This window comes from Diadema antillarum, unplaced genomic scaffold (genome assembly GCF_040938485.1).
Source record: "Diadema antillarum isolate AM-2024a unplaced genomic scaffold, OU_Dant_1.0 seq00000814_RagTag, whole genome shotgun sequence".
Taxonomy (NCBI): domain Eukaryota; kingdom Metazoa; phylum Echinodermata; class Echinoidea; order Diadematoida; family Diadematidae; genus Diadema; species Diadema antillarum.
In genome coordinates this window covers 404,495-430,841 of record NW_027271693.1, presented here as the reverse complement: position 1 = coordinate 430,841, position 26,347 = coordinate 404,495, and the positions used below count along the sequence as shown (strand labels likewise).

At 37.9% G+C, this 26,347-nt stretch overlaps 1 protein-coding gene across 1 annotated transcript in view; it reads left to right on the top strand.

The window, feature by feature from the left end:
* Positions 1-12,674: 12,674 nt before the first annotated feature.
* The window catches only part of LOC139739741 (xylosyltransferase 1-like), a 132,125-nt gene continuing 118,452 nt past the window's right edge, over positions 12,675-26,347 (top strand). Inside the window, exon 1 of the mRNA XM_071650345.1 lies at positions 12,675-13,085. Within this exon, the coding sequence (XP_071506446.1) occupies positions 12,846-13,085 (240 nt within the window). The 5' untranslated portion in view covers positions 12,675-12,845. The remainder of the gene's footprint in view (positions 13,086-26,347) is intronic.

Sequence of the window (26,347 nt, the reverse complement as noted above, 5' to 3'; positions counted from 1 at the left end):
ATTTTCTTAATGACGATACAATAGCATGCCATTATATACAATTGCTCAGCCCCCACCCCCACCCCCATTTCCATTAGTATTTTGTTAAGGAAACCATAGTCCAAATATAAATGTGGACTGAGTAAAAGGAGTGATATTATAGAACACGTCATCGGTGAAAATATGATGAAAATCGGGCAATCGATTCAAAAGTAATATAATTTTAAAGTTTCTGTAGGGAGCCTATCAGTCATCGCTGGATAAGGAATTTACTACACTTCATGACGTCATTATGGATAACAATATAAAGAAATAAAGAAATTCAACATACTGTCACTTTTTTTTTGCATAATGAAAGAGCACTTAACTAATCTCTTTTGACAAAAAAACAAAACAAAACAGGGGGAATACTCATTACCGTTAACACATGTCCGTAAAAAGTCAATGGAATGTGTACTTTTCATTAAAGACATAGATTTTGTGGAATTCTACTTATATTTTGTACAGAATTATGTTGTCCAAAATTGTGTCATAAACTGCAGTCTTCTTATCCAGCATATAGTATGACGAGACTTTAAGCATAGCACCTAGACTTTAAAAAATTCATAACTTTAGAATCGACTGCCCGGATTTTTCTCGAACTCTTACTGGTTTGTTATGCTGATATTGCTTCTTTCACTTAATTCACATTGATATTTGGGCTTTTGTGTCCTTTAAATAGTTTAGAACACCCACAGACCGGTAACTTGGGGAGGGCGGAGGAGGGTGTTCTATATTATTCGAACGAACCCCCTCTGATGCAAGCGAGCATGACTCCTTGTGTCCGCTTGAACAAAGTTGATTATTTTTTAACATGAGACAATGAAATAGTTTAGTCTGTTTTCGTGTTTTTTTTTTTCTTTGCAACTTGAATTTTTAATGTATCTATTATTACTTTTTTGAATGAAAAAAATCCGAATATTCGACTAAAAATATGCGCCGGATCATTTGATTTTAATTCAAAATACAGTGTATGCAAAAGTTCCCTATTACATGACGTACTCTCCCCGTGCTCTTTGGTTACACATCTATTTCGGGTTTTCTAATACTGATAGTTTGAGCAGTAAATGACAAAATCACACAATTCACCAAATTAAACAGTTTAATTTGTTTCGGATTTTATCATTTTTATCATTATTATTATTATTATTATTATAATAATCATTATTTGCAATTTGTATTATCCATTGAATAGTTTTACTTTTTGAATTGAAAATTTCTGAAATATTCAACCAAGTGTGTACCAGGTCGTTTCAAATTTGTAAAAAATACTTTCCACGCTCGGTCGCTACGTTTTCATGCTTCCGCCCCCCCCCCCCCCCCCCCCCAGATTAAACATTCTTGCTCCAAATGAAGGGTAATTCGAGACCCTGACTTATACAGGTTAGTCTGAGAAAGCGTAACATGTTACAAATGCAACAGTGGAAATTTGAACAAAATCGGATTAAAAGTAGGGAAGTTATGAAATCTTAAATATTTGCTTATTTTTTGCTAAACAGTTCTCCAACAGTTGATATGAATATGCAAATGAGTGAGCTAATGCTGCAATCACCTCATAATTTTCCATTGATCATGAACACAAAAAAAAGAAGAAAAATTGACGAAAATTAAATTTTCCACCATAAAAGCGTTCCTGGCTGAATAACTTCAAAATAATGATCACTCAGATTGTTTAGGATTTGAGACTGTGGCCTTATACTACAAAACAAAACAAAGCAAAACAAAACAAAACAAAATTGAGAAATTCAAGACTTAATGTACAAACTGATGGCAAGTTGCGAAGTGATGACATCATCTACTCACTATTTGCATCATAATTTTATTCATATTGACTTTTCAACAACTGTTTTCGTGAAATTAAGCAGAACTTCACAATTTCAAAACTTTCCGAATTTTTTTATTTTCACTGTTTTACTTGTAAAATTTTACTCCTTCTTTTCAAACGAACCTTTGCCTGCAACGTCTTGAGTTCCCCTGTTAGAAGTTTTGCGGTCCTGCAACACCATACCATACATTCAATTCAATTCAATTCAATTCAATAGTTTATTTATTTCCATCATCACAAAGAAAAGAAAAGAAAAAATTGACATAATCCAAAGTGATACAATTTTTTTTTTCATTTCTCTTACACTCGTCCGATAAAGGATTTTTTCAATACAATGTAAAGTATATTATACACGAATGATGTCGTAAAAAAGAAACAATGCACTTTGTCATGGCAACAAAAATAATAAATAATCACAATGATGGAAAACAGTGTTCCACTAAAAAAGCCACGCTTGTAAAACGTGGAACACTGGAACAAAACAACAACAGCACCAATTTGTTATACCAATAAGACATATTCATTTTAAATTCTTCTATATACTATTGTACATTTTACTCATTGATATAATGATGTTGATACTATGAACAATACTTACTAGGATTTTAGGATGCAAACGTATAAACTATATAACATATCATATTTGTGGCACAGAATATACACATTCTGTTAAAGTAGTAAGAGTTTATGATTATGTTTTTTTTTTAATCTTCAGATCCTTATAGATTTCCATTGATCTTAGACTAGTCTCACTTCATTGGCGAGATCCCATGATACAATCGAGAGAATGATAGCCACAAGATATCACAGAATGTGGATACGAAGCAGTCAAGCGAGAGAAAAATTAGGCAGAACATTTGGCGATGGGGTGGGGCATGTCTTCAGTTCTTTCATTCAAGAACTCTGATTTGAAAGTCATAATGCTGATAAAAGTTGAATAAATCAATCTAGTATGTAAGATTAACTTTGAAGCCACGTTTAAGAGGAAAATTTCTGACCATTATATTGCCATCATTGGCACGTGATATAGAAAACAAAACAAAACAAAACAAAACAATCGAATTTCAAAGTGTTGTCAAAGCAATTAGATATATCCAGAAGGCTGTTAAAACAAAGATTGTAATAATTGTTTGATTTTTTAAAAGAATATCAAATAATGTATGCACCTCATAAGCTTTACAGAAATGCCTTGACGAATTTCAGCTTTAACGGGGGAGGGGGGGGGGGGAGTTTAATAGACATCAAGCATTTTATTATACTTTAGACCATGAAATCAGGATAAAGGAGACCAAAGGAGAGAAGAAAATCCTGCATCCGATTGCATCCTGATGTAAATAGGTGTAATATGAAGATGAGGCTTAGTCTTTTAGATAATGTATTCTTTTCTTGTACAGTTGAAATACCCTGATTATAGAGACCATATAGAGCCTGGCAGATCCAGATGGGGGCGCAACCGGGGCACGCCCCCCCCCTTATTTTACGTTAAAAAAAAAAAGAAATGAAAAGAAGAAAAATGAAATGAAACCCGAAAGTGGCACCAGAAATATTAGTTGCGCCCCCCCCCCCCCCTTTACAGAATTCCTTAATCCGCGGGAATGTCAAAATCGACCACTAATGTCATTTTGTCACGACAAATGTCGTCGACGTGTTGTCGTGTTGTCGTCGACGTGTTATGACATTAGTGGTCGCTATGACATGTGTCGTCGACGTGTTATGACATTAGTGGTTGTTATGACATTTGTCGTCGACGTGTTATGACATTCGTGGTTGTTATGACATCAGTGGTCGATTTTGACATTAGTGGGCTCTACAGACCCTAAAAATGCGGGATGACGAATGCTACTCGCTACTACAAAAACCCTAAATAGACGAAACCTACACCTTTGGTTCCCGTAATGATCACACTCATCTTGTCGTTCATTAAAATTTGTCGAATGCTTCCCTTGATCCCTTCAAAAATGTTGGACAGAAATCGAGAAGGATTTCATGGAATGTGCTTCTCGAAACATAATGAGTTGCGTTTTAGCCAATACAGAAAGAGTATGTACTCAATGACACTATAGAGGGCTTTTTACACTTGTAAAATTTTGCTTAGCCCCGGACCAACGGTGGGGCTAAGGGGGGGGGGGGGGGCCTTAGCCCCACCGTTGGTACGGGACTATCCTTAGCCCACTTTCTGTTTACACTCGTTTTTGCCAAAGTGGGCTAGCCCCACCGATAGTACGGTACTATCTGGCCCTGCAAAATAGCAGGGGTTAGCACCGCAATTGCGGTGCCAAGCAAGTGAGTGTAAACAGAACGAAAAAATAATCCTGGGCTAAGCGACGGAGACGAAGTCCGACCCTCACTGACCAATCAGAAACGAGGTAATCAAGTGCTGCCGGTGCGTGCGTGTACGTGTACAGTACACAGCGTAATTATGAATATTCATGTGGTTTGGAAAGTCCGGGGCTAAGAAATACGAGTGTAAAAAGGTCAGTTTTCTCCTTAGCCCCGGACAAGAGATAGTACGGGACTAATTGGCGAGTGTAAAAAGCTGAAAAAATTGGTACGGGACTAACGATAGTCCTGGGTCAGAGAAAGTCCGGGGTTAAGAAACACAAGTGTAAAAAGCCCTAAAGTGAACTCCTAACAGTACTACACTAGTTTCAAAAGTTTCGGTATAGTGCTGCCCTCTCTAGCTATAAACTGTATAATGTCATGGTATCAACACGGAACAGTTTCTGTGTATTAACATGATATCTCACCAGGCCGATATATCTCATTATATATATATTATATACACACACATGCATAATATACATATATAAAAGTTATAAATGAAGAAAAGTGTCTCATTCGCTGAAAGGAAGCAAATGTTTATTCTGTAATTCTGTTAATGTTTTCTTTTGATCATTCTACTGCTTTAGATGAATTATGACTCACTTCCCATATATAGAGAACTAGCACTGTACATGAATCAGTAAACTCTTTTTTTTGTCAAATTCGTAACTTTTCAGTTTCACCAACAGTGTTACATTTCCTTGTTTGCCCGATCTGCTTGTAATATATAATTGTTCTTGGGGAATCTTATTCATTTTAACGTTAATATGTAACTGTGACACATCAGGCCCCTAGTGATGGGGTAGGCTGAAGAAATTAAGATCCTTGGTCCCCATGGCTGTATGCAGATTAAAAAAAAATGTTTATTTTGTTTGTTTGTTTGCTTGCTTATTTAGACTATAGGATAGTAGATTTCGAATAATTCCATCAGCGTCACAAAAACATGAGAAAATCACGAAACAATTAATTTTTTTTTTCTTTTAGCAACTGAGATCAGTAACCTTGTATATCATCTTATACCTTTAGATTGAAAAAAAAATCATTATATTTTACTTTAAGTGTATGGTTGGGGCACCACCTATCGACAGGGCACCTTCCCATCGACACCCTGCGTATCATGGCTGTTTGCGTATAGAACAAAAAAGTACGCGCGGGATTAAGTGTCATTAGCTATAAAAACAATAAAAACGAAGAAACGAAAATCAAACTCAAACAAACCAAGCTAAAAATTACACATCCGATCAGTAACGACGCATGGCTGTGAAATTCACGTGTATTACCTATGGCCTGTGAAATTCACGTGTATACCTATGCTGTGAAATTCACGTGTATACCTATGGAGGAGAGGGGGTGTCGATCGCAAGGTTCCCTTTTTAGCTGCGCGAAGAAAACGGAACGCACGCACTAAAATTGCGCTATTTTAAAACGGAGATTCATAATCAACGAGACGGTCACGACATTCAAAACTGCAGTATTTATGGCATATTTGAGGTAAGAATTAGGCGGATTTGTATTATATTTTTAGAATAAACAAGCTACAGATCCTTAGGGTGTCGATACGTGGTACCCCCAACCCTACATCAGATTGTTCAATATCAATTCTATCTATGCAAAAACTTCTTCATGTTTGAGGGAAGATACTCCCTCCTACATCTTCCCTGCTCTGTCGCTGTGCTTATTTTTCAGGTCTGGCTTGATCAGTAAATATAATCAGTAATGATCCATAAATGAGGAAATCATGAAACACAATGGAAATGTGGAATAACCAAAATTTCGTTTTACTTTTTGATTGATTTTTTCTCAAATATTTCACCGAAATTTGTGCACGATATCATGGAATTTCGATTCAAAGTTGATATGCAAGAGCTCCCTCGAAATACCCCTCCCATACCCTCCTACCCCCGTCACTACTGCCCCCATATCATTATAGCCTACCCACTTTTTCAAATTTTGGACCACCCCCATAAAAATCCTATTCACGGGCATGCAACTACACAATGAAATGAAACAGATAAGAAGTTTCAATAAAATCAAGCATAAAAAAGAAAGTACATTTGATTCTCTTGTTTCACGTGTCTTTTTTTTTCTTTTTGGAAATAATGATAAAATGTACTCTACCACTGATCTCAGCTCCAAAGAGTATAGAAGCGCTCACTCTTTGCTCAGCACTATCAGTGTACCAAGTACTGGTACTCTACTAGACGTAGCGCCACCTACGATCACTGTCTGCCAATTTTAGATTTTGTTATTATACATACTTACTACTACCCTGTAGTACGAGAGTAGTATTTTCCGAGTGCGAGTTTTGCAGCTGCAGGAAGGAAATATACAGAAACGCGACTGACGAGAGACTACGTCTGTCCCGTAGTAGGGCAGCGTAGGACAGGGTGGTTGCTGGTTGTTGGTCTCTCGTTGTTTTTCCATTTTTGTGGCTAAATGGATTCATGACTGTGGATAGAATCACTCAGAGGTAAGCAATCATTCTGGGCTTCATTTGCACCCCATTTTGCACAACTAACGATTCTAGTATAGACCTATTAGAGCTAGTATAGATTTACACATAGATTTTGAATCTCCCGCCCTTTCTATTGAGTAGCGCCAATATGGCCGCCGCAAACCCCCCGGATCCATTTATGGATTCGGAAGTGGGTACTGCGACACCTGATGACGAATTTCAAACTGTTGTGTCTGATAGACAAGTCCGTCGGAAAAAGAGGAAAATACGCGAAGGAAGTGTTGATGTTGAGGACCTTGCGACAAGAGTAGACTCCTCTTCGGAGGATGACCATCATGATAAATCTATGAATGGTAATGAAAAGTTTGGTACCCCCCGATCTAAACCACCTGATCTGAGATTGTACATATGTCCAATAGACAAGAAAAGGTCCCTAAAAAACACAAGCTTGGCTACGGTAGCTAAAGCCATCCATACTTGCTGTGGATCCCCACCAGAGTTTGTTAAGTCTACGCGAAATGGCATTATGGTGAAATGTAGAAACGAGAAACAGTACAGAAAACTGATGGAACTCCAATCTATTGGTACAATACCAGTAAAGGTGCAAGATCAGATGTACACCATTAAAGGAGTAATATCTGGGATCCCCACGGAAATGTCTGAGACAGAAATTCAGATGGAATTGAAAAAGCAAAAGGTGTCTCATGTGAAAAGAATAATGAGAAAGGAACAAAAGAAAAATCAAAACAACTCAGGAAACGAGCAAATGAAGCTCACCCCGACACGCAGTGTCATACTATTTTTTGAAGCAACCACATTACCCCAAGACATTGATTTGTACTTCCAGAAATTTCAGGTCAAACAATACATACCCCCTGTACTCAGGTGCTTCCATTGTCAAAGGTTTGGGCACGCAGTTGCAAATTGTAAGGCTAAACAAAGATGTGTGAGATGCGGCGACCCGCATACCTTTGAGGAATGTCCTCAGAAAGACACTCCAAAATGCATTAATTGCGGAGAAAACCACTCGGCTGCATACAGCGGATGCCGAGAGGTGAAAAAGGCTAAAGAGATACAAAAATTGAAAGTAATGAACAACTTAACCTACGCACAGGCCACGCGCAAATGGCAAGAACATGAGCAAAGGCCGAATGTTGCAGTAGAGACACGACCCATACCTCAGCCTGCAGTGAAAGAAACTAAAGAGAGCCCTGAAGAAATGAAGCATGGTACCCCTCGGGCAAGCCAACCCGTGAGTCATACCCCACATTCAGCTGAAGTGAACAACCCCCCATCAAAAGCTACACGGTCCTTTTCGTTGATTCCCAACCAAGGCAAAAACCAAGCTCAGCCCCAGCAAAACATGCAAAAGCTACCCCAAGAAAGAGAGGGACCTGCCAAAAACAGGTTAGGTGTAAACTTTGTAGCTCAGGCTACAGACAATGAGCTCATCAACTTCATTGTTATTTTGATCATGAATCTCATGAAAGATAAATCAGAGGATGAAATTCGCCTCCTGATAAATGCAGCAGCCGGTAAACTTCTTGGACAAGACAGCTGATGTTGGGGAAACTTGTTAATTTTATGTCGGTCTTCCTCGTTCTCCAATGGAATGCTCAGGGAATGAGTGGACACGGACAAGAATTGGTACAACTTTTAAGTACAAATAAATCTGATATTGTACATTTGATATGTGTACAGGAGACTTGGTTTGACAGTGATAATGTTTTGCAGATTCCAAATTATACTTGTTTGTTTAAAAATAGAACAACAAAAAGTAGAGGAGGGTGTTGTTTCTATGTACATGACTCTGTATATTACGATTATAAAGGCGGCGAGTCTGAAGTTGAAATGCAAGTGATTGATATTTTTTGGGGTAAGTTTTTCCTCACAGTAGTTAATTATTATAACCCTTGCAGAGAGATACGCTGTGAGGCTGTAGATTTATTTATAAGTAAAGCTAAAGATCCTGCAAAATTATTGATTGTAGGTGATTTTAATTCTCATAACCCCCTTTGGGGTAGTGATAAACTGGATAGAAATGGTAAATTGATTGAGGAATTTGTTTTACAAAATGATCTAGTCATATTAAATGACGGATCTGGCACGAGACTTGACCCCCATTCAGGAAAAATATCTTGTTTGGATCTGTCTCTGATTTCATCTCAGTTAGCAAGTAAGTGCACTTGGAATGTTAAGCCAGACAAACTAGGCAGCGATCATTTTCCTGTTTGTATTGAGTTGTGTGTGGGAGGAAAGTCTCTCCTCCGAGAAATGAGTAATGAAAGCAATGGTTGGAATCTAAAAAATATGGATTGGCAAAAATTTGCTCAATTGTGTGAGAATGTTATGAATATAGAAAATATTAACGTGGATACTAAAATGTTTTATGAGATGTTTATGTCACACATTACAGAGGTACTTGAAGATACAGTTGGAGTTAAAAGAAGAAAAAATAGACACCAAAAGTCACAGCCTTGGTGGACAAAAGAATGTTCTTTGAAAATTAAAGAAAGGAATAGATTGAAAAATAGACTCTCTAGGTGTTGGTCTGAGGAAAATTTGTACAGGTACAAAAAGAAGAAAGCAGAAACGCAGCGAACGATACGGCAGGCAAGAACCAGATTTTGGCAAGCATTTTGTGCAAGTCTGAATCGATCCACGTCTGTTTCGGCGTTGTGGAAATTCATTAAGAGTATGAACGGTATTCCTCGGAATAAAACCCATAGCATGTCTGTGTTATATGTAGGTGAACGTATTATTGTTGATGATAAAGACAAAGCAAATGAATTTGTAAGATATTTGAAGCATACAGGGAAAGGGAATACAGAAAGTAAAATTTATAAAGAGATAGAGGAAGAATTTGATGTGATCCAGGTTCAGGAGAAGGAAGGCTTGCAACTGGCCTTAAACGAGCCTTTTGTGATGAGTGAATTGGAAAGAGTTCTGCAAGATAAAAAGGCTTCAGCACCGGGAGAAGATAAGATAGGATATGAAGTGTATAAACATTTACCAGAGTCAAAAAAGGAGATATTACTGAAATTGTACAACCAAATATGGGATACTGGAGATATTCCAGAAGCATGCAAACACTCGATTTTGATTCCTCTCCTCAAGCAGGGTAAGGACCCACACCATTTGTGCTCTTACCGCCCAATAGCGTTGACATCATGTTTCATGAAAATAATGGAAACGCTGGTGAAAAACAGATTGCAATATTTTATAGAAAAACACGATCTGCTCGCAAATTTTCAACATGGCTTTAGAAAAGGCCGTTGCACTCTTGATAATATCGTACATTTGGAAAATGAAATAATGAAGAATTTAGAAACTGGTGTGAAGTCTCTAGCAGTGTTCATTGACCTGGAGAAGGCGTATGATACGCTCTGGACAAAAGGACTCATAGTAAAACTCAGTCATTTGGGTTTAGGAGGAAATATTTTACAGTTTATAAAGAACTTTCTATTATATCGCACTTGCCAGGTCAAAATAGGAAACGAGAAATCTGATAATTTTCATATGGAAAACGGTCTCCCGCAGGGCAGTATTTTGAGCCCTATATTGTTTAATCTAATGATTTCTGATGTACCTGTAAGCAGAACGAATAATGTTTATAATTTGTTATATGCAGATGATTGCGTTATCTGGACATCAGGAAATGATATTAGAGAAATGACTGTTCAAATTCAAACATACTTAGACGTTTTGAATGAATGGTTCACTTCACGGGGACTGAAAATATCACCGTTGAAGACCACTTCTGTTCTTTTCTCTCGTGGAAACAAAGATGAGCGCGTTCATCTATTGTTGGAGAAAAATGAGCTGAAATTTGCTCCTCAGTATAGATATTTAGGAGTGATATTTGATAGGAGGATGACTTGGAGACCACACTTGCAAGACGTAGTTCTGCGATGTAAGAAAAGGTTGAATATACTGAAAGTTTTAGCTCATACAAATTTTTGTCAAAGCATACAAGAATTGTTAGGCGTATACAGATCTTTAATACGCTCCATAATAGATTATGCTTGTGAGGCTTATGATTCTGCTACTATGAGGGTCAAGAATGTTTTAAACTCCATACAATATCAGGCTTTAACTATTTGTGCAAACGCAAAAAAAGGGACAGCCCTAAGAACCCTCCAAGTGGAATTCGGAGAAATGCCCCTAGAGTTACGTCGAGAGATGCTCTCGGCTAGACTGAAAGCACGTATTGAGAGTACTCCCAATCATCCTATGAAAGAAGGGCTTAAGAATTGTTGGCAATTTGAATTTTGTAAAAACACTGCTTCAAAAGAACCTTTCGGACAAAGGACTCTAAACTCATTTGAATTTTTAGATCCATTTCATGTTGAATTGTGTGTAAAACCTCCCAACGTGCCTTTCTGGATGTGGAAGCCTCCGTGTGTATCGACACAATTAAAAGAGTGTGTGTCAAAGACTGACAACACAGCCTTCCAAAAACAGGCCTCCTTAGAAGTGATGTATAACAAATGGCAAAACTATTTACATGTATATACAGATGGCTCCAAATCACTTGAAGGCAAGGTAGCCTCTTCATTTTATGTGCCAGTGTATAAATGTGTTCAGAGTAAAAGAATGCAGAACCAAACATCTGTTTATAGAGCCGAATTGGCGGCTATCACGTTAGCTTTGTATTGGATTGATCAACTACCACCACTTCAAACAGGAGTAGTTATTTTTAGTGACTCACTCAGTGCCCTTGAAGCCATTCGATCTCAAAGAGAAGAAACTTTTGTTACAGAAATTCTAAGTTTCTGTACTAATCTATACTTTAAGGGAATATTAGTGAGTTTGGAATGGATTCCTGGACACTGTGGATTAACAGGAAATGAAGTGGCAGATAAAGCAGCAAAAAAGGCTTTACAAAATGTTTCCATACAAGTGAATAACAAGTTGAATAAATATGAATTTAATAAAAAACTGAAAAGGTGTTATATGACAAAATGGCAAATTAAATGGGAGGAGACAAACTCCCCCCTGAAATATGTTCAACGAAATGTTTCTCAGACCTATTTATGCACCTTGAATGACAGAAGAGCTGAGACAATCCTACATCGCCTTAGGATGGGGAACTTAGGTTTAAATGACAATTTGTTTCATATAAACCAACATGTGTCGGGTATGTGTGAATATTGTAACGTCCCAGAAACAGTTGATCATTTTCTTATGTTCTGCCCCAGATATATTATACCCAGAGCTATGATGTTAGTTGAAACAAAAATTCATGAGAACAGCATTCAAAGCTTACTAATTTCAACTAACCCAGTTTACCAAAAAGCTCTCGTGTTATATGTTAAAAGATCACAACGATTTTTCTGATAGATAAACTTTCATACATGTTATGAATGTACATAGTTTGCACTAACTCTGCCTCGAGGTACCCTGAAGAGGCTTTTCATGCGCACCACAGCCCAGAGATTGCTTACTTTATTAAAGAATGTATATGTGATTATTATATATATTTGTAATTTATTAATATTGCTTGTTTGTTTTGTTTGGCTCTGTATCGGACCAATTGAGGTTCCTGTGCTGGTAAGCATTGGACTCTACTGCCTGCATATCGGAGGGGCCTAGGCCGTTTTAACGGCTGAGAAGTCTGCTCGAGACAATGAGCCGGATTGGCCAGAAGATATGATATTTTAAGCAGGCAAATAGACGTACCGACAGCTGACCAAGGATACTCATTACAATTTTCTTTTGAAAAAAAAAATGATAAAAGGAAAAGAAATTTATAGATAAGTGTTTGGCGTAAATATTCTAAAGAGAATGGAAAACGCCACTAAACACAAAACAACAACAACAACAACATCCCGGAAGTTGTCATTTTTGAATGCATGCATTACATGTGTGTGTACTGGTGGTGTGGACGTGTATTCACGCCGTGAATTGACCAGACGGTGGCTTATTATCACCTGCAGAGAACTGGGGTAGGCAAGCTCATGTTTACTAGCGCCAGCTTCGACACTCGGACGCTGGTGGTGTGGAGATCGTAGCGATCGGGGCGCTTGAATTGTCCATGTTGAACCCCTACACATAACCATGGGTGATGTGGCTGCGGCACTGCAATCCGATCCGTGGTGCAAGCCAGTGCGGTATATTCGTGTAGGCTTTTGCTGACGGTGCGGAATCAGTTCCGACTGATGTATCCAAATTCCATCACCAACTTGGAGATTCCTACCGATTTCGTGATTTCAAGAGAAAACGATGGCCATGAACAACATTCAGATTAACCGTTCGACGAGATTTTGTTACAGATATCGCTTTGTGTTGTTCGCAGCCCTTGCAATTGTAGGTATACAATGTCTTGTCGCATGGAGTTTCCTGTCCATTGACAGCGACGAACGAGCGGAAGAGCTCCGGCGGCAGGCGAGACGAGGAGACGGTGTACCCCATGCGGCTCCAGCTGCAGCGGCATCAAAATCCTCAGATCATGAAGACGTTATGGTATGTGACTGCTTGATGATTGATCTACTAGGTCTAGTATATTTATTTCGATGTATAGGTTTTGCATTCTAATATGCCTGACGTGGCACTATCGTGACCTGATGTAAGCTGATGTATTATCGTACCAGCAATGGCCGTGGCCGTATTAAATCCTACCTCAAATACGATTCATGATCATGATGATGGATTACTGGTATTACTATTAGATCGATGGCATCTGTCTCTTCTCGTTGGGCTTGTATCTAAACATTTATAGGTACATGTACACTTGTAACGTGGTCAGCCCCCAAGCTGAAATACCAACACTAGAGAGAAAAAGTCCAATGAGAAGAGACAGATACTATGGGTCTATTATTAGTAGTAGTAGAGCTAACATGTTTCATCATAAATCGTATGTTATAAAATCATGAATGGTTCTAACCCTGTCGCGGCGTGTACGGTACATATTTGTCCATATGGGGTCGCTGCTGCGGTTAGAATGGTTCATACTGTATACAATCATTTGTGATGTTGATAGATTGTTGCTCAGATTTATTTGACAGTGGTGAACCAGGAAGAAATACAAGAAATTTAGGCAATGTGCACACATTTGTGTAACCTCACCAATACTAGTTAAGTAACACTCAGAAATATTGTAGTGAGAAAGTTTTTGAACTTGTGGAGCATCCATTGGTTGCATAGGGAATATATATGTACCTGTGCATCTGTTCATATTTTTGAATACCTACTGTACATGTAGATATCAGTGAAATCATGACTTGAAGAATACTGCATTGACTGCAAACTACAATGTACATTGTACAATTGTATGTCAAACGTATTACTGGCAGATTCTGAAAATTGATTCCTTTCAATGAAAAGCTGTTTTGTCCTGTGTTTGATAATGGGTCTGACAAAATAGTGTGTACATGATAACTCTTGAATAGTTATAAACACTCTTATAGTAAACCATGCATCCAATACTTTTGCCATGCATCCAGTCATATACTTTATGCATGGTTTTCAGACTTTCAACTATGGCAAGCCAAAACGAACTGCATCCAGTAAATTTGCCATCAGGTTACATGAGCAAAAAAATGGATTCCTGGCAAGAAAATTGCCCCCCCCCCCCCCCCCCCGTTCTAGAAAACAGTTGATGCACATATGTGTCTTTTCATGTGTCAATAGGAATAGTGTGCATGCGGTAACTATGGAATTTAGTCCACACTGTAAACCCACTCGGCACACAATCCCGACCAATGCACTCAAACCTGTGCATTATTTGTAGGAGTTTTTACCCCCTGTGTTTGCTCTCCAAGTTTCTATGAAATTGTCAACTTCTTTTACATCAGAAAACAATTCCAAACTTTCATATCCAATCATATGAAAGCAAGACATATTTCATCTGAAATACTTGACATAAATTTTGTTTATACCTGGGGCCTGTTGCATAAAAGTTACCATAATGGTAACTTTTATGCAACGGGCCCCTGGTACACAGTGCTCTTTTCTCAACGATACTTTTTTTTGAATGTGTATTATTTCATCAGAACTTTGGATTGGGCCTCATATCTTTTTTTTTTTTCAGTTTTGTTTTCTAATTCCAGTACTTGGCAATACACGCACACAAAAGAAATGCAAACCACATTGTATAAAATTGATGAAATACAGTACAGTGATATAGAGATATCATATTTGAATTGCAATTGTAGTAACTGATTTGTTTTGTTACTCCCTGGTCAGACAAAAAATGACTCCTTCATGACATATTACTCTTCAATTTTGTTATAATGAACTCAAAACTTTTTAAAAGGGATGGAAGAAACAAATGAAAACAACAACAACATCAACCATATACACTTGCCCATCATGGGGGTATAAGAATTATATAAACACAGTTCATAGAATTTGTATGATATGTCATACAAATTGCCATGATTTCCAGACACTACATTATACAGTGTATGAGCTCATGTCTGGATTTGGTGTCATTTGTGATGTTACCTGCTATGAAGGGCAACTGCATTGTTAGGGACATCCTTGAAATGAGTAAGCTTTCATGTACATATACATGTAGTTGGCCTATAGCTTTGCAAGTTGTACAAAAGCGGCCAAAGAGCATTAACAGTTTCTGTGGTGATTAGGCACACTGTTCAAAGCACTTGGAAGATGGGGATGGGATAGTAGTGGCCACTTGTAAAATGCTTAGAAATGCATTTTTTCCCCCTTCTCTAATCTTCGGTTCCTCTTTTAATCATCAGTAAGGAAAGGTATGGTGCAAAAAAAAAGATAAAAAAAAGAACCAAAAAAAAACAAACAAACAAACAAACCCCTGAGGGTTTCCAAAGTGTAACCTCTGACAAAGACTTTACAACATATGATGGGGAGGTACATGTGTGTAGCACCACTGCATAGTAATCAGCTAATTTGACAAAGAAAGAGCAAAATCTCCATTGAGTATAAAGCTGAGAAGAATGGCAAAGATGTGTGTATTAGACAGGGGTAGTCTTTACTTTTTATGCATTGGAGGCGTGTACAAAATGTACAATGTACATGGTGTAGATTTTCAGGTATGGAGATTTTGTGTTGTAGAATTTATATTGCGAAGTGATTGAAAATCAGGGGTGTCGTAAATGGTGCTTGAATGTGTTGTTGTGTACACAAACCTCAGGTGTTGGCAGTGAAGTTTTTTACTGTTGGTGTTTTGGGAACTCAAGTTTATTTGAATTCTTAAGCTATCTTTGATGATAGGAGGGCCCCTAGGGATGTAGATGTGACACTACAGGCCACACACCCCTGAAATTCTTTCAGTCTACTCTTTTGTTTGTAATACTGTACTTTCACAACTAATTGATATTCTTCAAATCTTTTGATGATTGGGGACCCCCCCCCCCCCATGCAGTTCACTGTATCTAAAAGCTACACTACCTGATGCATACATGGTACAAATTTAATTTCACATGCTTATAAAGCCTCAATTTCAAATTGATTTCAATCTTTAACATACATATAAATAATCCTTTTGTTTCAAGTCTTACACATAAACACATAAGATGTTGAAAAAGATTATGATTACAAATCACAAGACATTAATCGTAAGCCCAATTTTGACATACATGTATGTATAAAGCTTAGAATATCATGTGTAAATCCAGCATCCACCAAAAATCTTACACTTCATTAAACTTTGACTTGAGTATTATACTTATAAAGAACACAATTTAACATTGCCTCAACTCATCATAATTGATCAAACAAAACACAGGATTTAATGAAACAGTTTGTGGAATGAATTATCATATTATTCATAGAAATGGAATACACAAGGCTGCCACCACCAAAAATTTTGATATATTCCATAATGAATCAGATTTGAAATGAAATAAGATAAACTAGTACACATACTTTGTGTTTCAAATTATGGGGCTTATCATTGATAATTAAGTATTGTGCGAAGAAGCTTGAAATTAACAGAGCAGTTATTCGCAACATTGGTGGTGGTTTTCGTCTATAGTGTATGACTGTATGAGTACGCAGTAGTTTGTACATTTTGTGAGGAACAGAATCAGTTATTTTAGGATGATGTCCATCTTAGAAGATTTGTTGTGACAGAATTTCATTTTAGGTCATGATATGAGATTTTAATGATTAACAAGAAACCAAAGCCCAAATATAAATGTGTATTGTTTGAAAGCAACATTGTTAGTAGAACACGTCAGTGAAGGTTTGAGCAAAATCAAATTATTCATTCAAAAGTTATGACTTTTCAAAGTTTCGGTGCTCCCATTGCTGGATATGGAGATTATTACACTTAATGGCATCATTTTGGACAGCAATATCAAGAAGATATAAGGATAATTCCACAAAATTTGATTTTTTTTTTCACAAAAAAATATACATTTCATTGACTTGTTTAAAGTGATATGGTTTGGTTTCCAAGTATAGTGACAAATCAGTACAAATTTGTACAGAATATGCAAATAAAAGTAAAAACATACAAATCAATAAAGGAATTTTGAATTTCATAACAACATCATCCCTAATGCATATAAAATCAGAGCAACCTTATGATGCATATTGTAGATGTACATTGTATGTAAAAGAGAGAGAGAGAGAGAGAGAAATCAATACAGGGGACCAATTTCATAAGCAGAGCTTGACGTAGATGAGGCCCTATCATATACAATTACATTACAACACCAATAAACCTATACACATTTAATTGAATTAACTGTTATACAGTACACATATTCCTGAAGAATAGAGGCTGTGTGCTTACTAAAAGAAAGATGCAGCATAATCAACACAAAGGTGTGTTTGTGTATTTGTTACTGACTTATGTTCAGAGTGATATTATTCCCCCTGCTTTCTATTAATTCTTAAAGAGGAAAGTCAGGTGATCTATCAAGAAGCTAGAAAAGTGAAAACACATGTGTGTCGGATTTTCTTCATATCAATTGTTGTCCATAATGATGTCATGAAGTGTAGTAGTCTCCTTTTATATCCACTGGTGATGACAACGAAAATTTAAAAATTCATAACTTTTTATTTAATTGTCTGATTGCTGCTTTCTCTTCTCAATCCACACTTATTGGGCTATGGTTTCCTTTAAAAAAGGGCAATGCATTTACAGTGTGCCAAAGAATGTGCATTCAGAAATAATGAATCAGACTTTAAGTGCAGTAGGCATCAAACATGTACTTAATTAGGTTTGATCACAGGAATAACCTCAAGGATGCTAATAAGCAACCACCTGACTGGATGTGAGGTTATGCATTATAATAGAGACACCAGCTGTAGAGACAATGTTGTGGCTCCCAGCAGTACATTTGATGCAGGTGATACCTTCACATTAATAAATTTTCACATCATGGATAGGATTCTTTTCTAGTGAATGAGAAAGTGATGAGAGAAGGTTACAGTTTAATTAGTTATGAATAACCCTGAGTTTGCTGTCAATTATGAACATTGCTTTTCGTACATCAAGAAGCTTGGTTACATTTCCTTCAGCAGGTGTAAAGCAGCATAATCCAAAGAAAGAGACTATTTGAACAAGCAAACAAACAAAAAACACAACGACAATAAAATTAAAAAAGAGAGACAATATTGCTACAGTTGCAGTGGCATGGGAATCTAGCCGGATCGCTGATCAATAATGTGCGGAGAACAGTGATATTTTGATAACATGAGAGGAAACTTCGATGCGGATGACCTTGCGCAGGTGTGATGTCGATTTCAGGGGAAAGTGTTCGGAAGACGCGCTTTTCTGGGGCAGGAAAACAAAGCGCTAATGTGGAACTGCTGCATTTTCTTTTTTTCCGTGCCCATCAAGCGCTGGCTATGGAAGTGTCATCATTGGAAGCACCAACAGCTCCATCGACGGCGTGACGCTAACCCATTGTTTTCGTTATTGATGGTGGTGGGGAGAACAGCATATGACAGGGAAAAGGCATCCGGAGATAAAAAAAAGAAAAAAAAGAAGAAAATCCTTGGTAGTTTCATGTACAGTGTACATTCAAAAGACACAAAATGAACTGGTGAAGATGCAGTAGGTACAAAATATGTACTATATGTTGAAGTTGTAGGACTGGTACATTGAATTGGGATACTGGTATGAGTGGTAGTACTTTTCGTTTGGGGGAGAAGGGGAGTTGGTATTACAGTGCGTCAGTTTAGAATGAAAAAGGGCGTTCATATGCCTCTGAAGCCATAGTGTTGGAGGCACCCTTTTTGCCCGTATCATTCTCAACTGATGAGTGCTACTGTGGTGATTTCCTTACATGGCAATTATTGTACATGTAGCCATGTAAATGCAGACATTATACATGCAGAGACAGACAGATACACACACACATACACACACACATTTTTTTTTATTAGAATGATGCTGCATTCAGCATTGATATTTATGAAAGGGCTTTGAAATTCTGAGCTGATATGATGTATAAAGTTTCATTTGGAAGATATAAAAGCTTGAAGTGTGCATGTGGTAGACACAGTACAAAGTGTACTACAATGTGTTGTTGCTGTACAAAGTTTCTGATATTTCTAATATTGCTACTAACACTGCTATTACTATTGCTGCTACCAGTATGACTACTTGTTGTTTTTCCTTGTCTTTTCATTGTTGTCATAATTGCTATAATTGCATTATTATCAATGATGTTATCATCATCATACAAATTTATAAAGTATGAAACGAATTGAATCAAACAATCATCTCCTATTACTAATGCTAAGCAAATAAACCAAGCTTGATGCACTGGTGACTGCCCCTGGTTTATCGCTACAGGGGAAAGCATACAGACATGGTATGTAGCATGCTGCATTTATGTGTATCCATGGCCCTTGTTTGTGTTATGTGGCTACAAGGAGATATTCCAAGCATCCAATTTTCAAGCCGTGGTGATTTTAAAGCTATGTGATGAATTTTCAGCAGGCAACCTACACCCTATCCTATTTAGCGAGAGGGATTCTGTTTCCTATATGAGCTGAATGTCCAAGTCTCATATTTATGAGAAGTTCTGGCCTCCCGAGCCCTTGCCATAGAAGCCCCCCCCCCCCCTTTTCATGTCAACACAACTCTCATAAACAATTAGATATGGGGAAAAAATCAACTCTGTCAAAGCGGACTTACAAAAAAGAAAAATGAAAAACTCTAGATAAAATTCCAGTCCTGAGCCAACATACAAGATTGATGTCGTCATAGCAACTGATCTCATCCAAACGGGAATTCAGGAATGAGGATGACGCTGAAAGGCATCAAGGAAATCCTGTTATTGATGAGAATTCAAAATTGAAGAGAACAGAATCACTATCACGATACACTCTTTGCAATTCAGTGTTCAACCAATATTTTTTAGGGGGGGGGGGGGGCACGTGCCCCGCTTTTCAATTTCGCTGATCCCTGTTTAGCGTGTGAGTGGGATGAGAGAGACTTTAGGCAGAAATTAAACCAGGAGATGGGGTAAGCAGTGTTTATGCTGACCTTTTGAAGAGTGTGTAGATGCACAGGAGCGATCATAGTAGGGTAATATTTTTGAGGTCACTTTAGTTTCAATTTTCAAACTTCCCAGGGGAGCAGGGGTGTTCTCACAGTACAGAAAGATATACATTGCCACATCTGTTATTAAAGTTTAGCCAAATGTTAGAAGGGAAATGGAAACCAGATATTGTAGTCAACCCCCCCCCCCTCTCTCTGTCACAATTTTCCATTTTCTATGAATTGCAGGACATCTATAGGTTAGTGTTATTTAGCCATAAAGTGTAACATGAGGTTAAGGAGACATTTATTGTTGAGGTCAATAGAACTTTTTTTTTTTTGATCATTGCGAAGATTGCAGAACACCAAATAGTGCAGAATTTGCCATTTCGCAATGTTGAGCACTTATCCTTTCAATTTCAAGGCAATTCTAAACAACAGATTTTTACCTCCCTTGAAGTAAGACCAACATGTAGGCCTACATTTGTACAAGAGAGACGACCTCCCCCCCCCCCCCCCCCCCCCCAGAAAAAAAAAAAAAATCAACTTTGCCCACGACCCCTGACAGGGTCCCCTGTGCCATCAAAATTAGGGACAGATTTTCAGTGAGACAACAAGGTTTGTGAGGCAGAAATATTAAATAGTAACTGCAATTCAAAAGTAGTTCAGCAAATGAAAATGAAAATGAAAATCTAACAGTTTTATTAAATTTTGACCATAAATTTAAAAAGGTTAATGAATTTTTGTAAGTTTCTCATGTTTCCACAAGACTGACATTAGGAGTATAAACCACACGCACAAATTGGAAAAAGGTGCTGATATCTTCTCCTCCTGTTTCCCAGAGAACTGTCTGCAAATGTTGACTGAATTTCCTGTCTTGGCATGAAATTGATAAGCATAAGACCATAATTCTTTCTTCAAATTGTGGACTGTAGTCTTGTAATATTTCAGTCAAAACGAGATTTGTAGGAGGAAAGGGGTTGGATGTAGTTAACTAAAGTACCAGTCCAGTAACAAAGACTTTCTGGTGTATTTTTGTACAAATTTAGATGATGATATCATTACATCTCCTAATTTGCATTTCTTGTTCCCCCATGTATCCCTGTCTGGTAAAAATGTATGAAATTTTCAATTCAAACACAACTTCTTGTAAAGAAATAATGTACAATTTTCATGAAATTTCTGCTGCCATGTTCAACTTATCCTCATTCTATGTATTCATTCAACTTGAGCGTGGTTATGGAGTCGCATGTCAGAATGAGAACAAAACAAACATTTAACATCGTAGACAAAAACAGAACTTGAGGTAATTCAGCGCTGTTTAGCTTTCTTGCATTTTTCAGTTCACCGTGATCAATGTCAATTGGATGGAAACTAACAAGGATTATCCAGCATAAACTTAAAGGTCACTTCTACCGTCCGAAAATTTCAGAAAAACGCATTTAGCTATTCAGCAACATTCGGCAAGTACTCTGCTTGCATGTCAGATCTTGGGTCGGCTAGGAGAAGAAACAGAGGCAAAAACAAAACATGCACCTCGGGAATATTGATGAGTTGCTGTAACCTGCAGGGCAGTGGTTTGGGGGAGCCTGAGGGTTTCAGACAAGAAATTATTCTTGTTTGCAATCACTTTTCTGAAATGCATTTCTAACTGTGTTGTAGGCTGCAGACTGTAGTAGCACTAAAAACTACAGTGTAGGTCCTTTTTACACATGAAAGCGTGCCTCTGCGCCAGCTTTTTGTGGTTGGTCCAAGTGCTGACCTGAGGCTGGTTGGAGAGCTGTTGTATGAACTTCGGGCTGGCCCCACAGGAAATTTCGGGGGGGTCCCATTGGATTCCTTGTTGAATTTTGCGGGTGATCCCCTGGATGACTAGTGTGAAAGGGTCAGGAAAGAAATTGAAAAGCTACATGTATCAGAGATACAACAGAGCCGCAAACCCGTCTTTTATGTGATTTCATTTTGTGTTCGGCATACTCCTGTTGAGAAATGTAAAGCAAGGGATCATCCATGCAAGTGAGGCTCTGGAAGTGGCATAAAATGTTCGATCTCTGCAATGTGGACCAAATGATAAGATTGGTAAAAGGATGCATTTCTTGATTTCATCGCTCATTGAAGTCAGGTGATTGTAAGCGAGAGCAGGAAATGTTCGATGCAAGTAGTGTGTCATAGAACTTACGCTCAAAGCTAGTTTATCCTGGAAGCTGGTTTATCCTCGAGATTAAGGATCATCACATTGTTGAACGTAATTATCATGCATGAAACTTGGGTCATGGGGTTATCAAAAGCCATATGCAATTATGATTGAGTGGTGCTTGTGGATATAATTATAGAGTCTTATGAGCAAAGATATATTTAAGTGAGGTGTGATTGAGATCGTGGAGAATAAATATCCCATGTCATTCATTGTTGCAAGCATGGATGATTAGGTTGTTGTATGAACGTCTAGAAGACAGGAAGACAAGGTGTGAACAGCACATGGAGGGAATCAATGTACATTGACTGTCTGAAGGTCAGAATATTGCACCAGTTTGAATTGCTGCCAAACTGATACCCCCTTCACACTAGGCAACACTCAATTGGTGCCCCCCAGTCATTTTGTTTTTAGTCTGAAATGTCTGTTTACATCATGAACTGCCATTTGAAAGGCCATTGAAACAAAGACAATTTGATAGAAAGTTGCCACTGTCACTCCATGGGTAATTAATAATAGTTCAATGGGGATTCAATGGGGAAAATCCAGTGTGAACGGTTCTCCCGTTGAACTTGAGGTGATTGAACTGAGGATGCCTATGTAGTGACGCGGTGTGCTGCTGCACTTTTGGGGCTGCCGAGTCCGTGTGATTCTGCGGGCTTCCTTGAAATCTACTACTGTATTTCCTCATGTCCTGACCAAAGAATTAAAATGAAAAAAACAACAACAACAAACAAAAACACCTGATTAGGGGAAATCATTGCCTATAAGTATTGAGATGTGTGTAGCACATGAAAACCGCAAGCTCATAGACACAGCATTTTGGAATCTTCCTGACCTTGATGTGTACATTTTGGCAGCTGTTCACTGCCCTTGAGTTGACCTCAAAGTGAGATGAGGACAGAGCTAGCTCTTGACTCCTATCTGGTATCAGTCAGTGTCTACCAGTAAAGAAAAGAAGAAAAAGAAGGAAAAAAAGGAGACACCGAAAGTCATCATGATATCAAGGAGAATGCTTCCCACTGAATCACTAGTACTCATGGGGAACTATTTATTAGGGGAGGGGGTTTCAACCTTTAACATTATGGGTTTAGCTTGTGTGCAGGGATGCAAGTTTGAAACGCTTTATGATCTGCAAGTGATGTCATTTAATAGCATCATTCCTCAGTGTTTATCACTGTACTCTGTTCTTGTATGATTGTTCTTGTATGCTGCTTTTATGTTTGTTAGTTTGTTTTTTGTTTGTTAAAGTTTTATGACATACACCTCTATAATGCCTGAAAGCCATGTAGGGCCTAACTTTAAGTGGCTTGCACATAGTGGCTTTTCTTAGAGGGAAAGGGAAATGTTCATCAAGGAGTGAAATGTTCACACATCTGACAGAACTGTGCTTTTGCATAGTACTCAAATGTGTAAGTGATTGAATGAAGCACTTTTGAAGTGTAATGATTCCGGGCAGAGTATGGGGTCCAAGGGCTGCCCCCTGCCTTGGGAGAGAAAGGTCTCTTCCAAGGTCTGCTCAGTCTGCCATAATATGAGCAGGGTTCGCTCCGGGAGATAAAACACCATGTGAACACGGTACGACACACTCTAGAAATTTCTTTGAAATCGAATCCGTTGACAGCACTTAGTTTTAATGCCTCTGCATAATTTTTAGATCAAATTGCCACTCAGTTTGCCAGTGACGGATGAATGTATACCTCCTTGACTATTTCGCTCCCATTTCCTCCGACCTCCTAAAGCTTTTCTGCCTCAATGGGGCACCAATTGAGCTTGCGTACAGAAACCAAGTGCATTTGTGATCTCAGCTGATTGCATGTTCATGCTGCATTTTCCATTTTTCCTACGGCTTCCCTGTTTCATAATCCCTCAACTGGCTTAGCACAGTTTGTTCTTGGTTACTAAATGCTGTTTGTTCTATGGCTACTAAATGCTGTGAAGTATTAATTGGCTGAGTTATCAAAGCAAGTTTGTTATAAAGAAGAAAATGTGTCTTGCTAGAGAAATATAAATATGCATACAAATTTATGAGAGGTTTCATTTGATAATACTGTATAGATATCTTAATCCCAATGTAGGTTCTGATTTTCATTGATCTGTAGAAGTGAATAAGAATTGCCATTCCCATGATGCTTTGTACTGGACTTCTACTTTGTGTAGAGCAAAACATACACTGCAATGAATATCAGCACAAAAGTCTTTGAATCCTTCAAGCAAAATGTAAACTGTTTCGTGACAGCATGGCATCCCCAAAGCTTTTGAAGAAACCTATTCTGTGGTAAACTGGGAAATATCTTCAGAATTCAAGAGGAAAAAAACCCACCCAAACTCTGTAAAGTCACGCTTTGAATGTCAGGACTTTACTTGACTGCAGGGTTATTTCTACTTGTCCTTTCAATCACAATGATTGACTTGAGAGCAGGTGGTTCATCAGAGGTGAACATCCATCAGTGACAGACAAAATATCCCCACCATGCCATTAGCAGATCTCTCTTCCGATCCGTCATCACTTGGACCACCTAGTCTGCGCAAAACAGCACGGATAGTGATCAGCTCATTCAACTTCCCCAATACTGACCATCCTATGATGGGGTATGCAATCCACAAGTCTTGGTCAGCTAACCCTCTGCCAGTGGGTCATTAGCATGATCAATGTAACATTTGTATTTATTGATAAATTTAGATGGTGATAGACCTGATTTTCAAAATAATTGAAAGAGTTGACATGAACAATCTGTAAGGGTCTGAGACAGAGACTAGAGTTGCCTGCAAACAATCTCTTTTGCATGGATGGGTGAAACGTTTCTATCTATTCATCATCTCTTTTCATTTTTCCAACAGGAAGTCAACAGACTCAAATTGCTCGGAATTACACAGTTGGAAGGTGTTCAAGCAGGACAAATCTGCAGGCCATAATTAATTCCCATGTGAACAGTCATGGTCACATTTGAAAAGGTCTTTTCTATCAGTCACACTCAGTTTGCACTCCAACTACAGTACCATAATGGCAGGCGATACACCATTGTAACTTTACCAGTACAATTGTATGGTCAATATAATCATGTTAATGTAAAATGATAACTTTCCCATTTCTATTACTGTTAATTATTTCATCACTGAAACTACACCGGTCTTATACTCAAAACTCATTTGACAATTCCAGTAGATTTATCTTCATATTTCACTTAATATCGAGGTCATACAATTATTAAAAACACAAAAGGCAAACTATATACAAAGGACAAAATATGCAGTGAATTATAACTAGGAAAAGAATGATACTGTCGCCCCTTGGCAGACAAAGAAAAGGAGCACAAATTGAGGTTAAAGGGATCGTATAGTTTTGGTTGAGACCTAATTTCAGGTTTCTAAAATTTTTTGGTGAGATAATGAGAAACCTCTTATGAAATATGAAAGAGCATGTAATTCCATGAGGAATTCAACGTTTATTTGATGAAAATTGGTTTTGAAATGGCTGAGATATCCAAAACAGAGCGATTCTAATAAGTGTGGGACCCACACTTTATTACGATCGCTTTGTTTTTCTTTGTTTTTGGATGTTTCAGTCATTCCAAACCCGATTTTCATCAAATAAACTTTGAATTCCCCTTAAAATGGTATGCTCTGCACTATTTCATAAGTATTTTCTTGGTATCTCACAAAAAGTTAAAAGCCCAATTCTCATCTCCACCAATACTGTACAGGGCTGATAAGGTACTGTACATGTATAATAAGAGCCACCAGCAAGGAAAGTTAAGCACGTACTTGCTATACAGCTGTCGGTGAACCAAAGTGTACTTTCTGCTGTAAATCGTATTCTAGCAGAGATATACACATGCCCCTCATGCCTTTCCAAAGATTGGAGCAGTAGTGGAAGCGTATATTTGAATTCCACTGGGTTGCAACAGCTTTGCAAATATGCAAACTCCATTTGCAAACTCATGTGTAAATGGTGAGAAAAAGCAAAAAAAAAAGGAAAACAAAAGAAGAAAAATAAAACAAAATGTAGCTTGCAGCACGCTTTTCGGAAAAGAAAAAGAAACAGAAAACTAAACATAAACAGTGTGACATGTGCAACCATGCTTTTAAGTGTTCAGGTCCTCATGA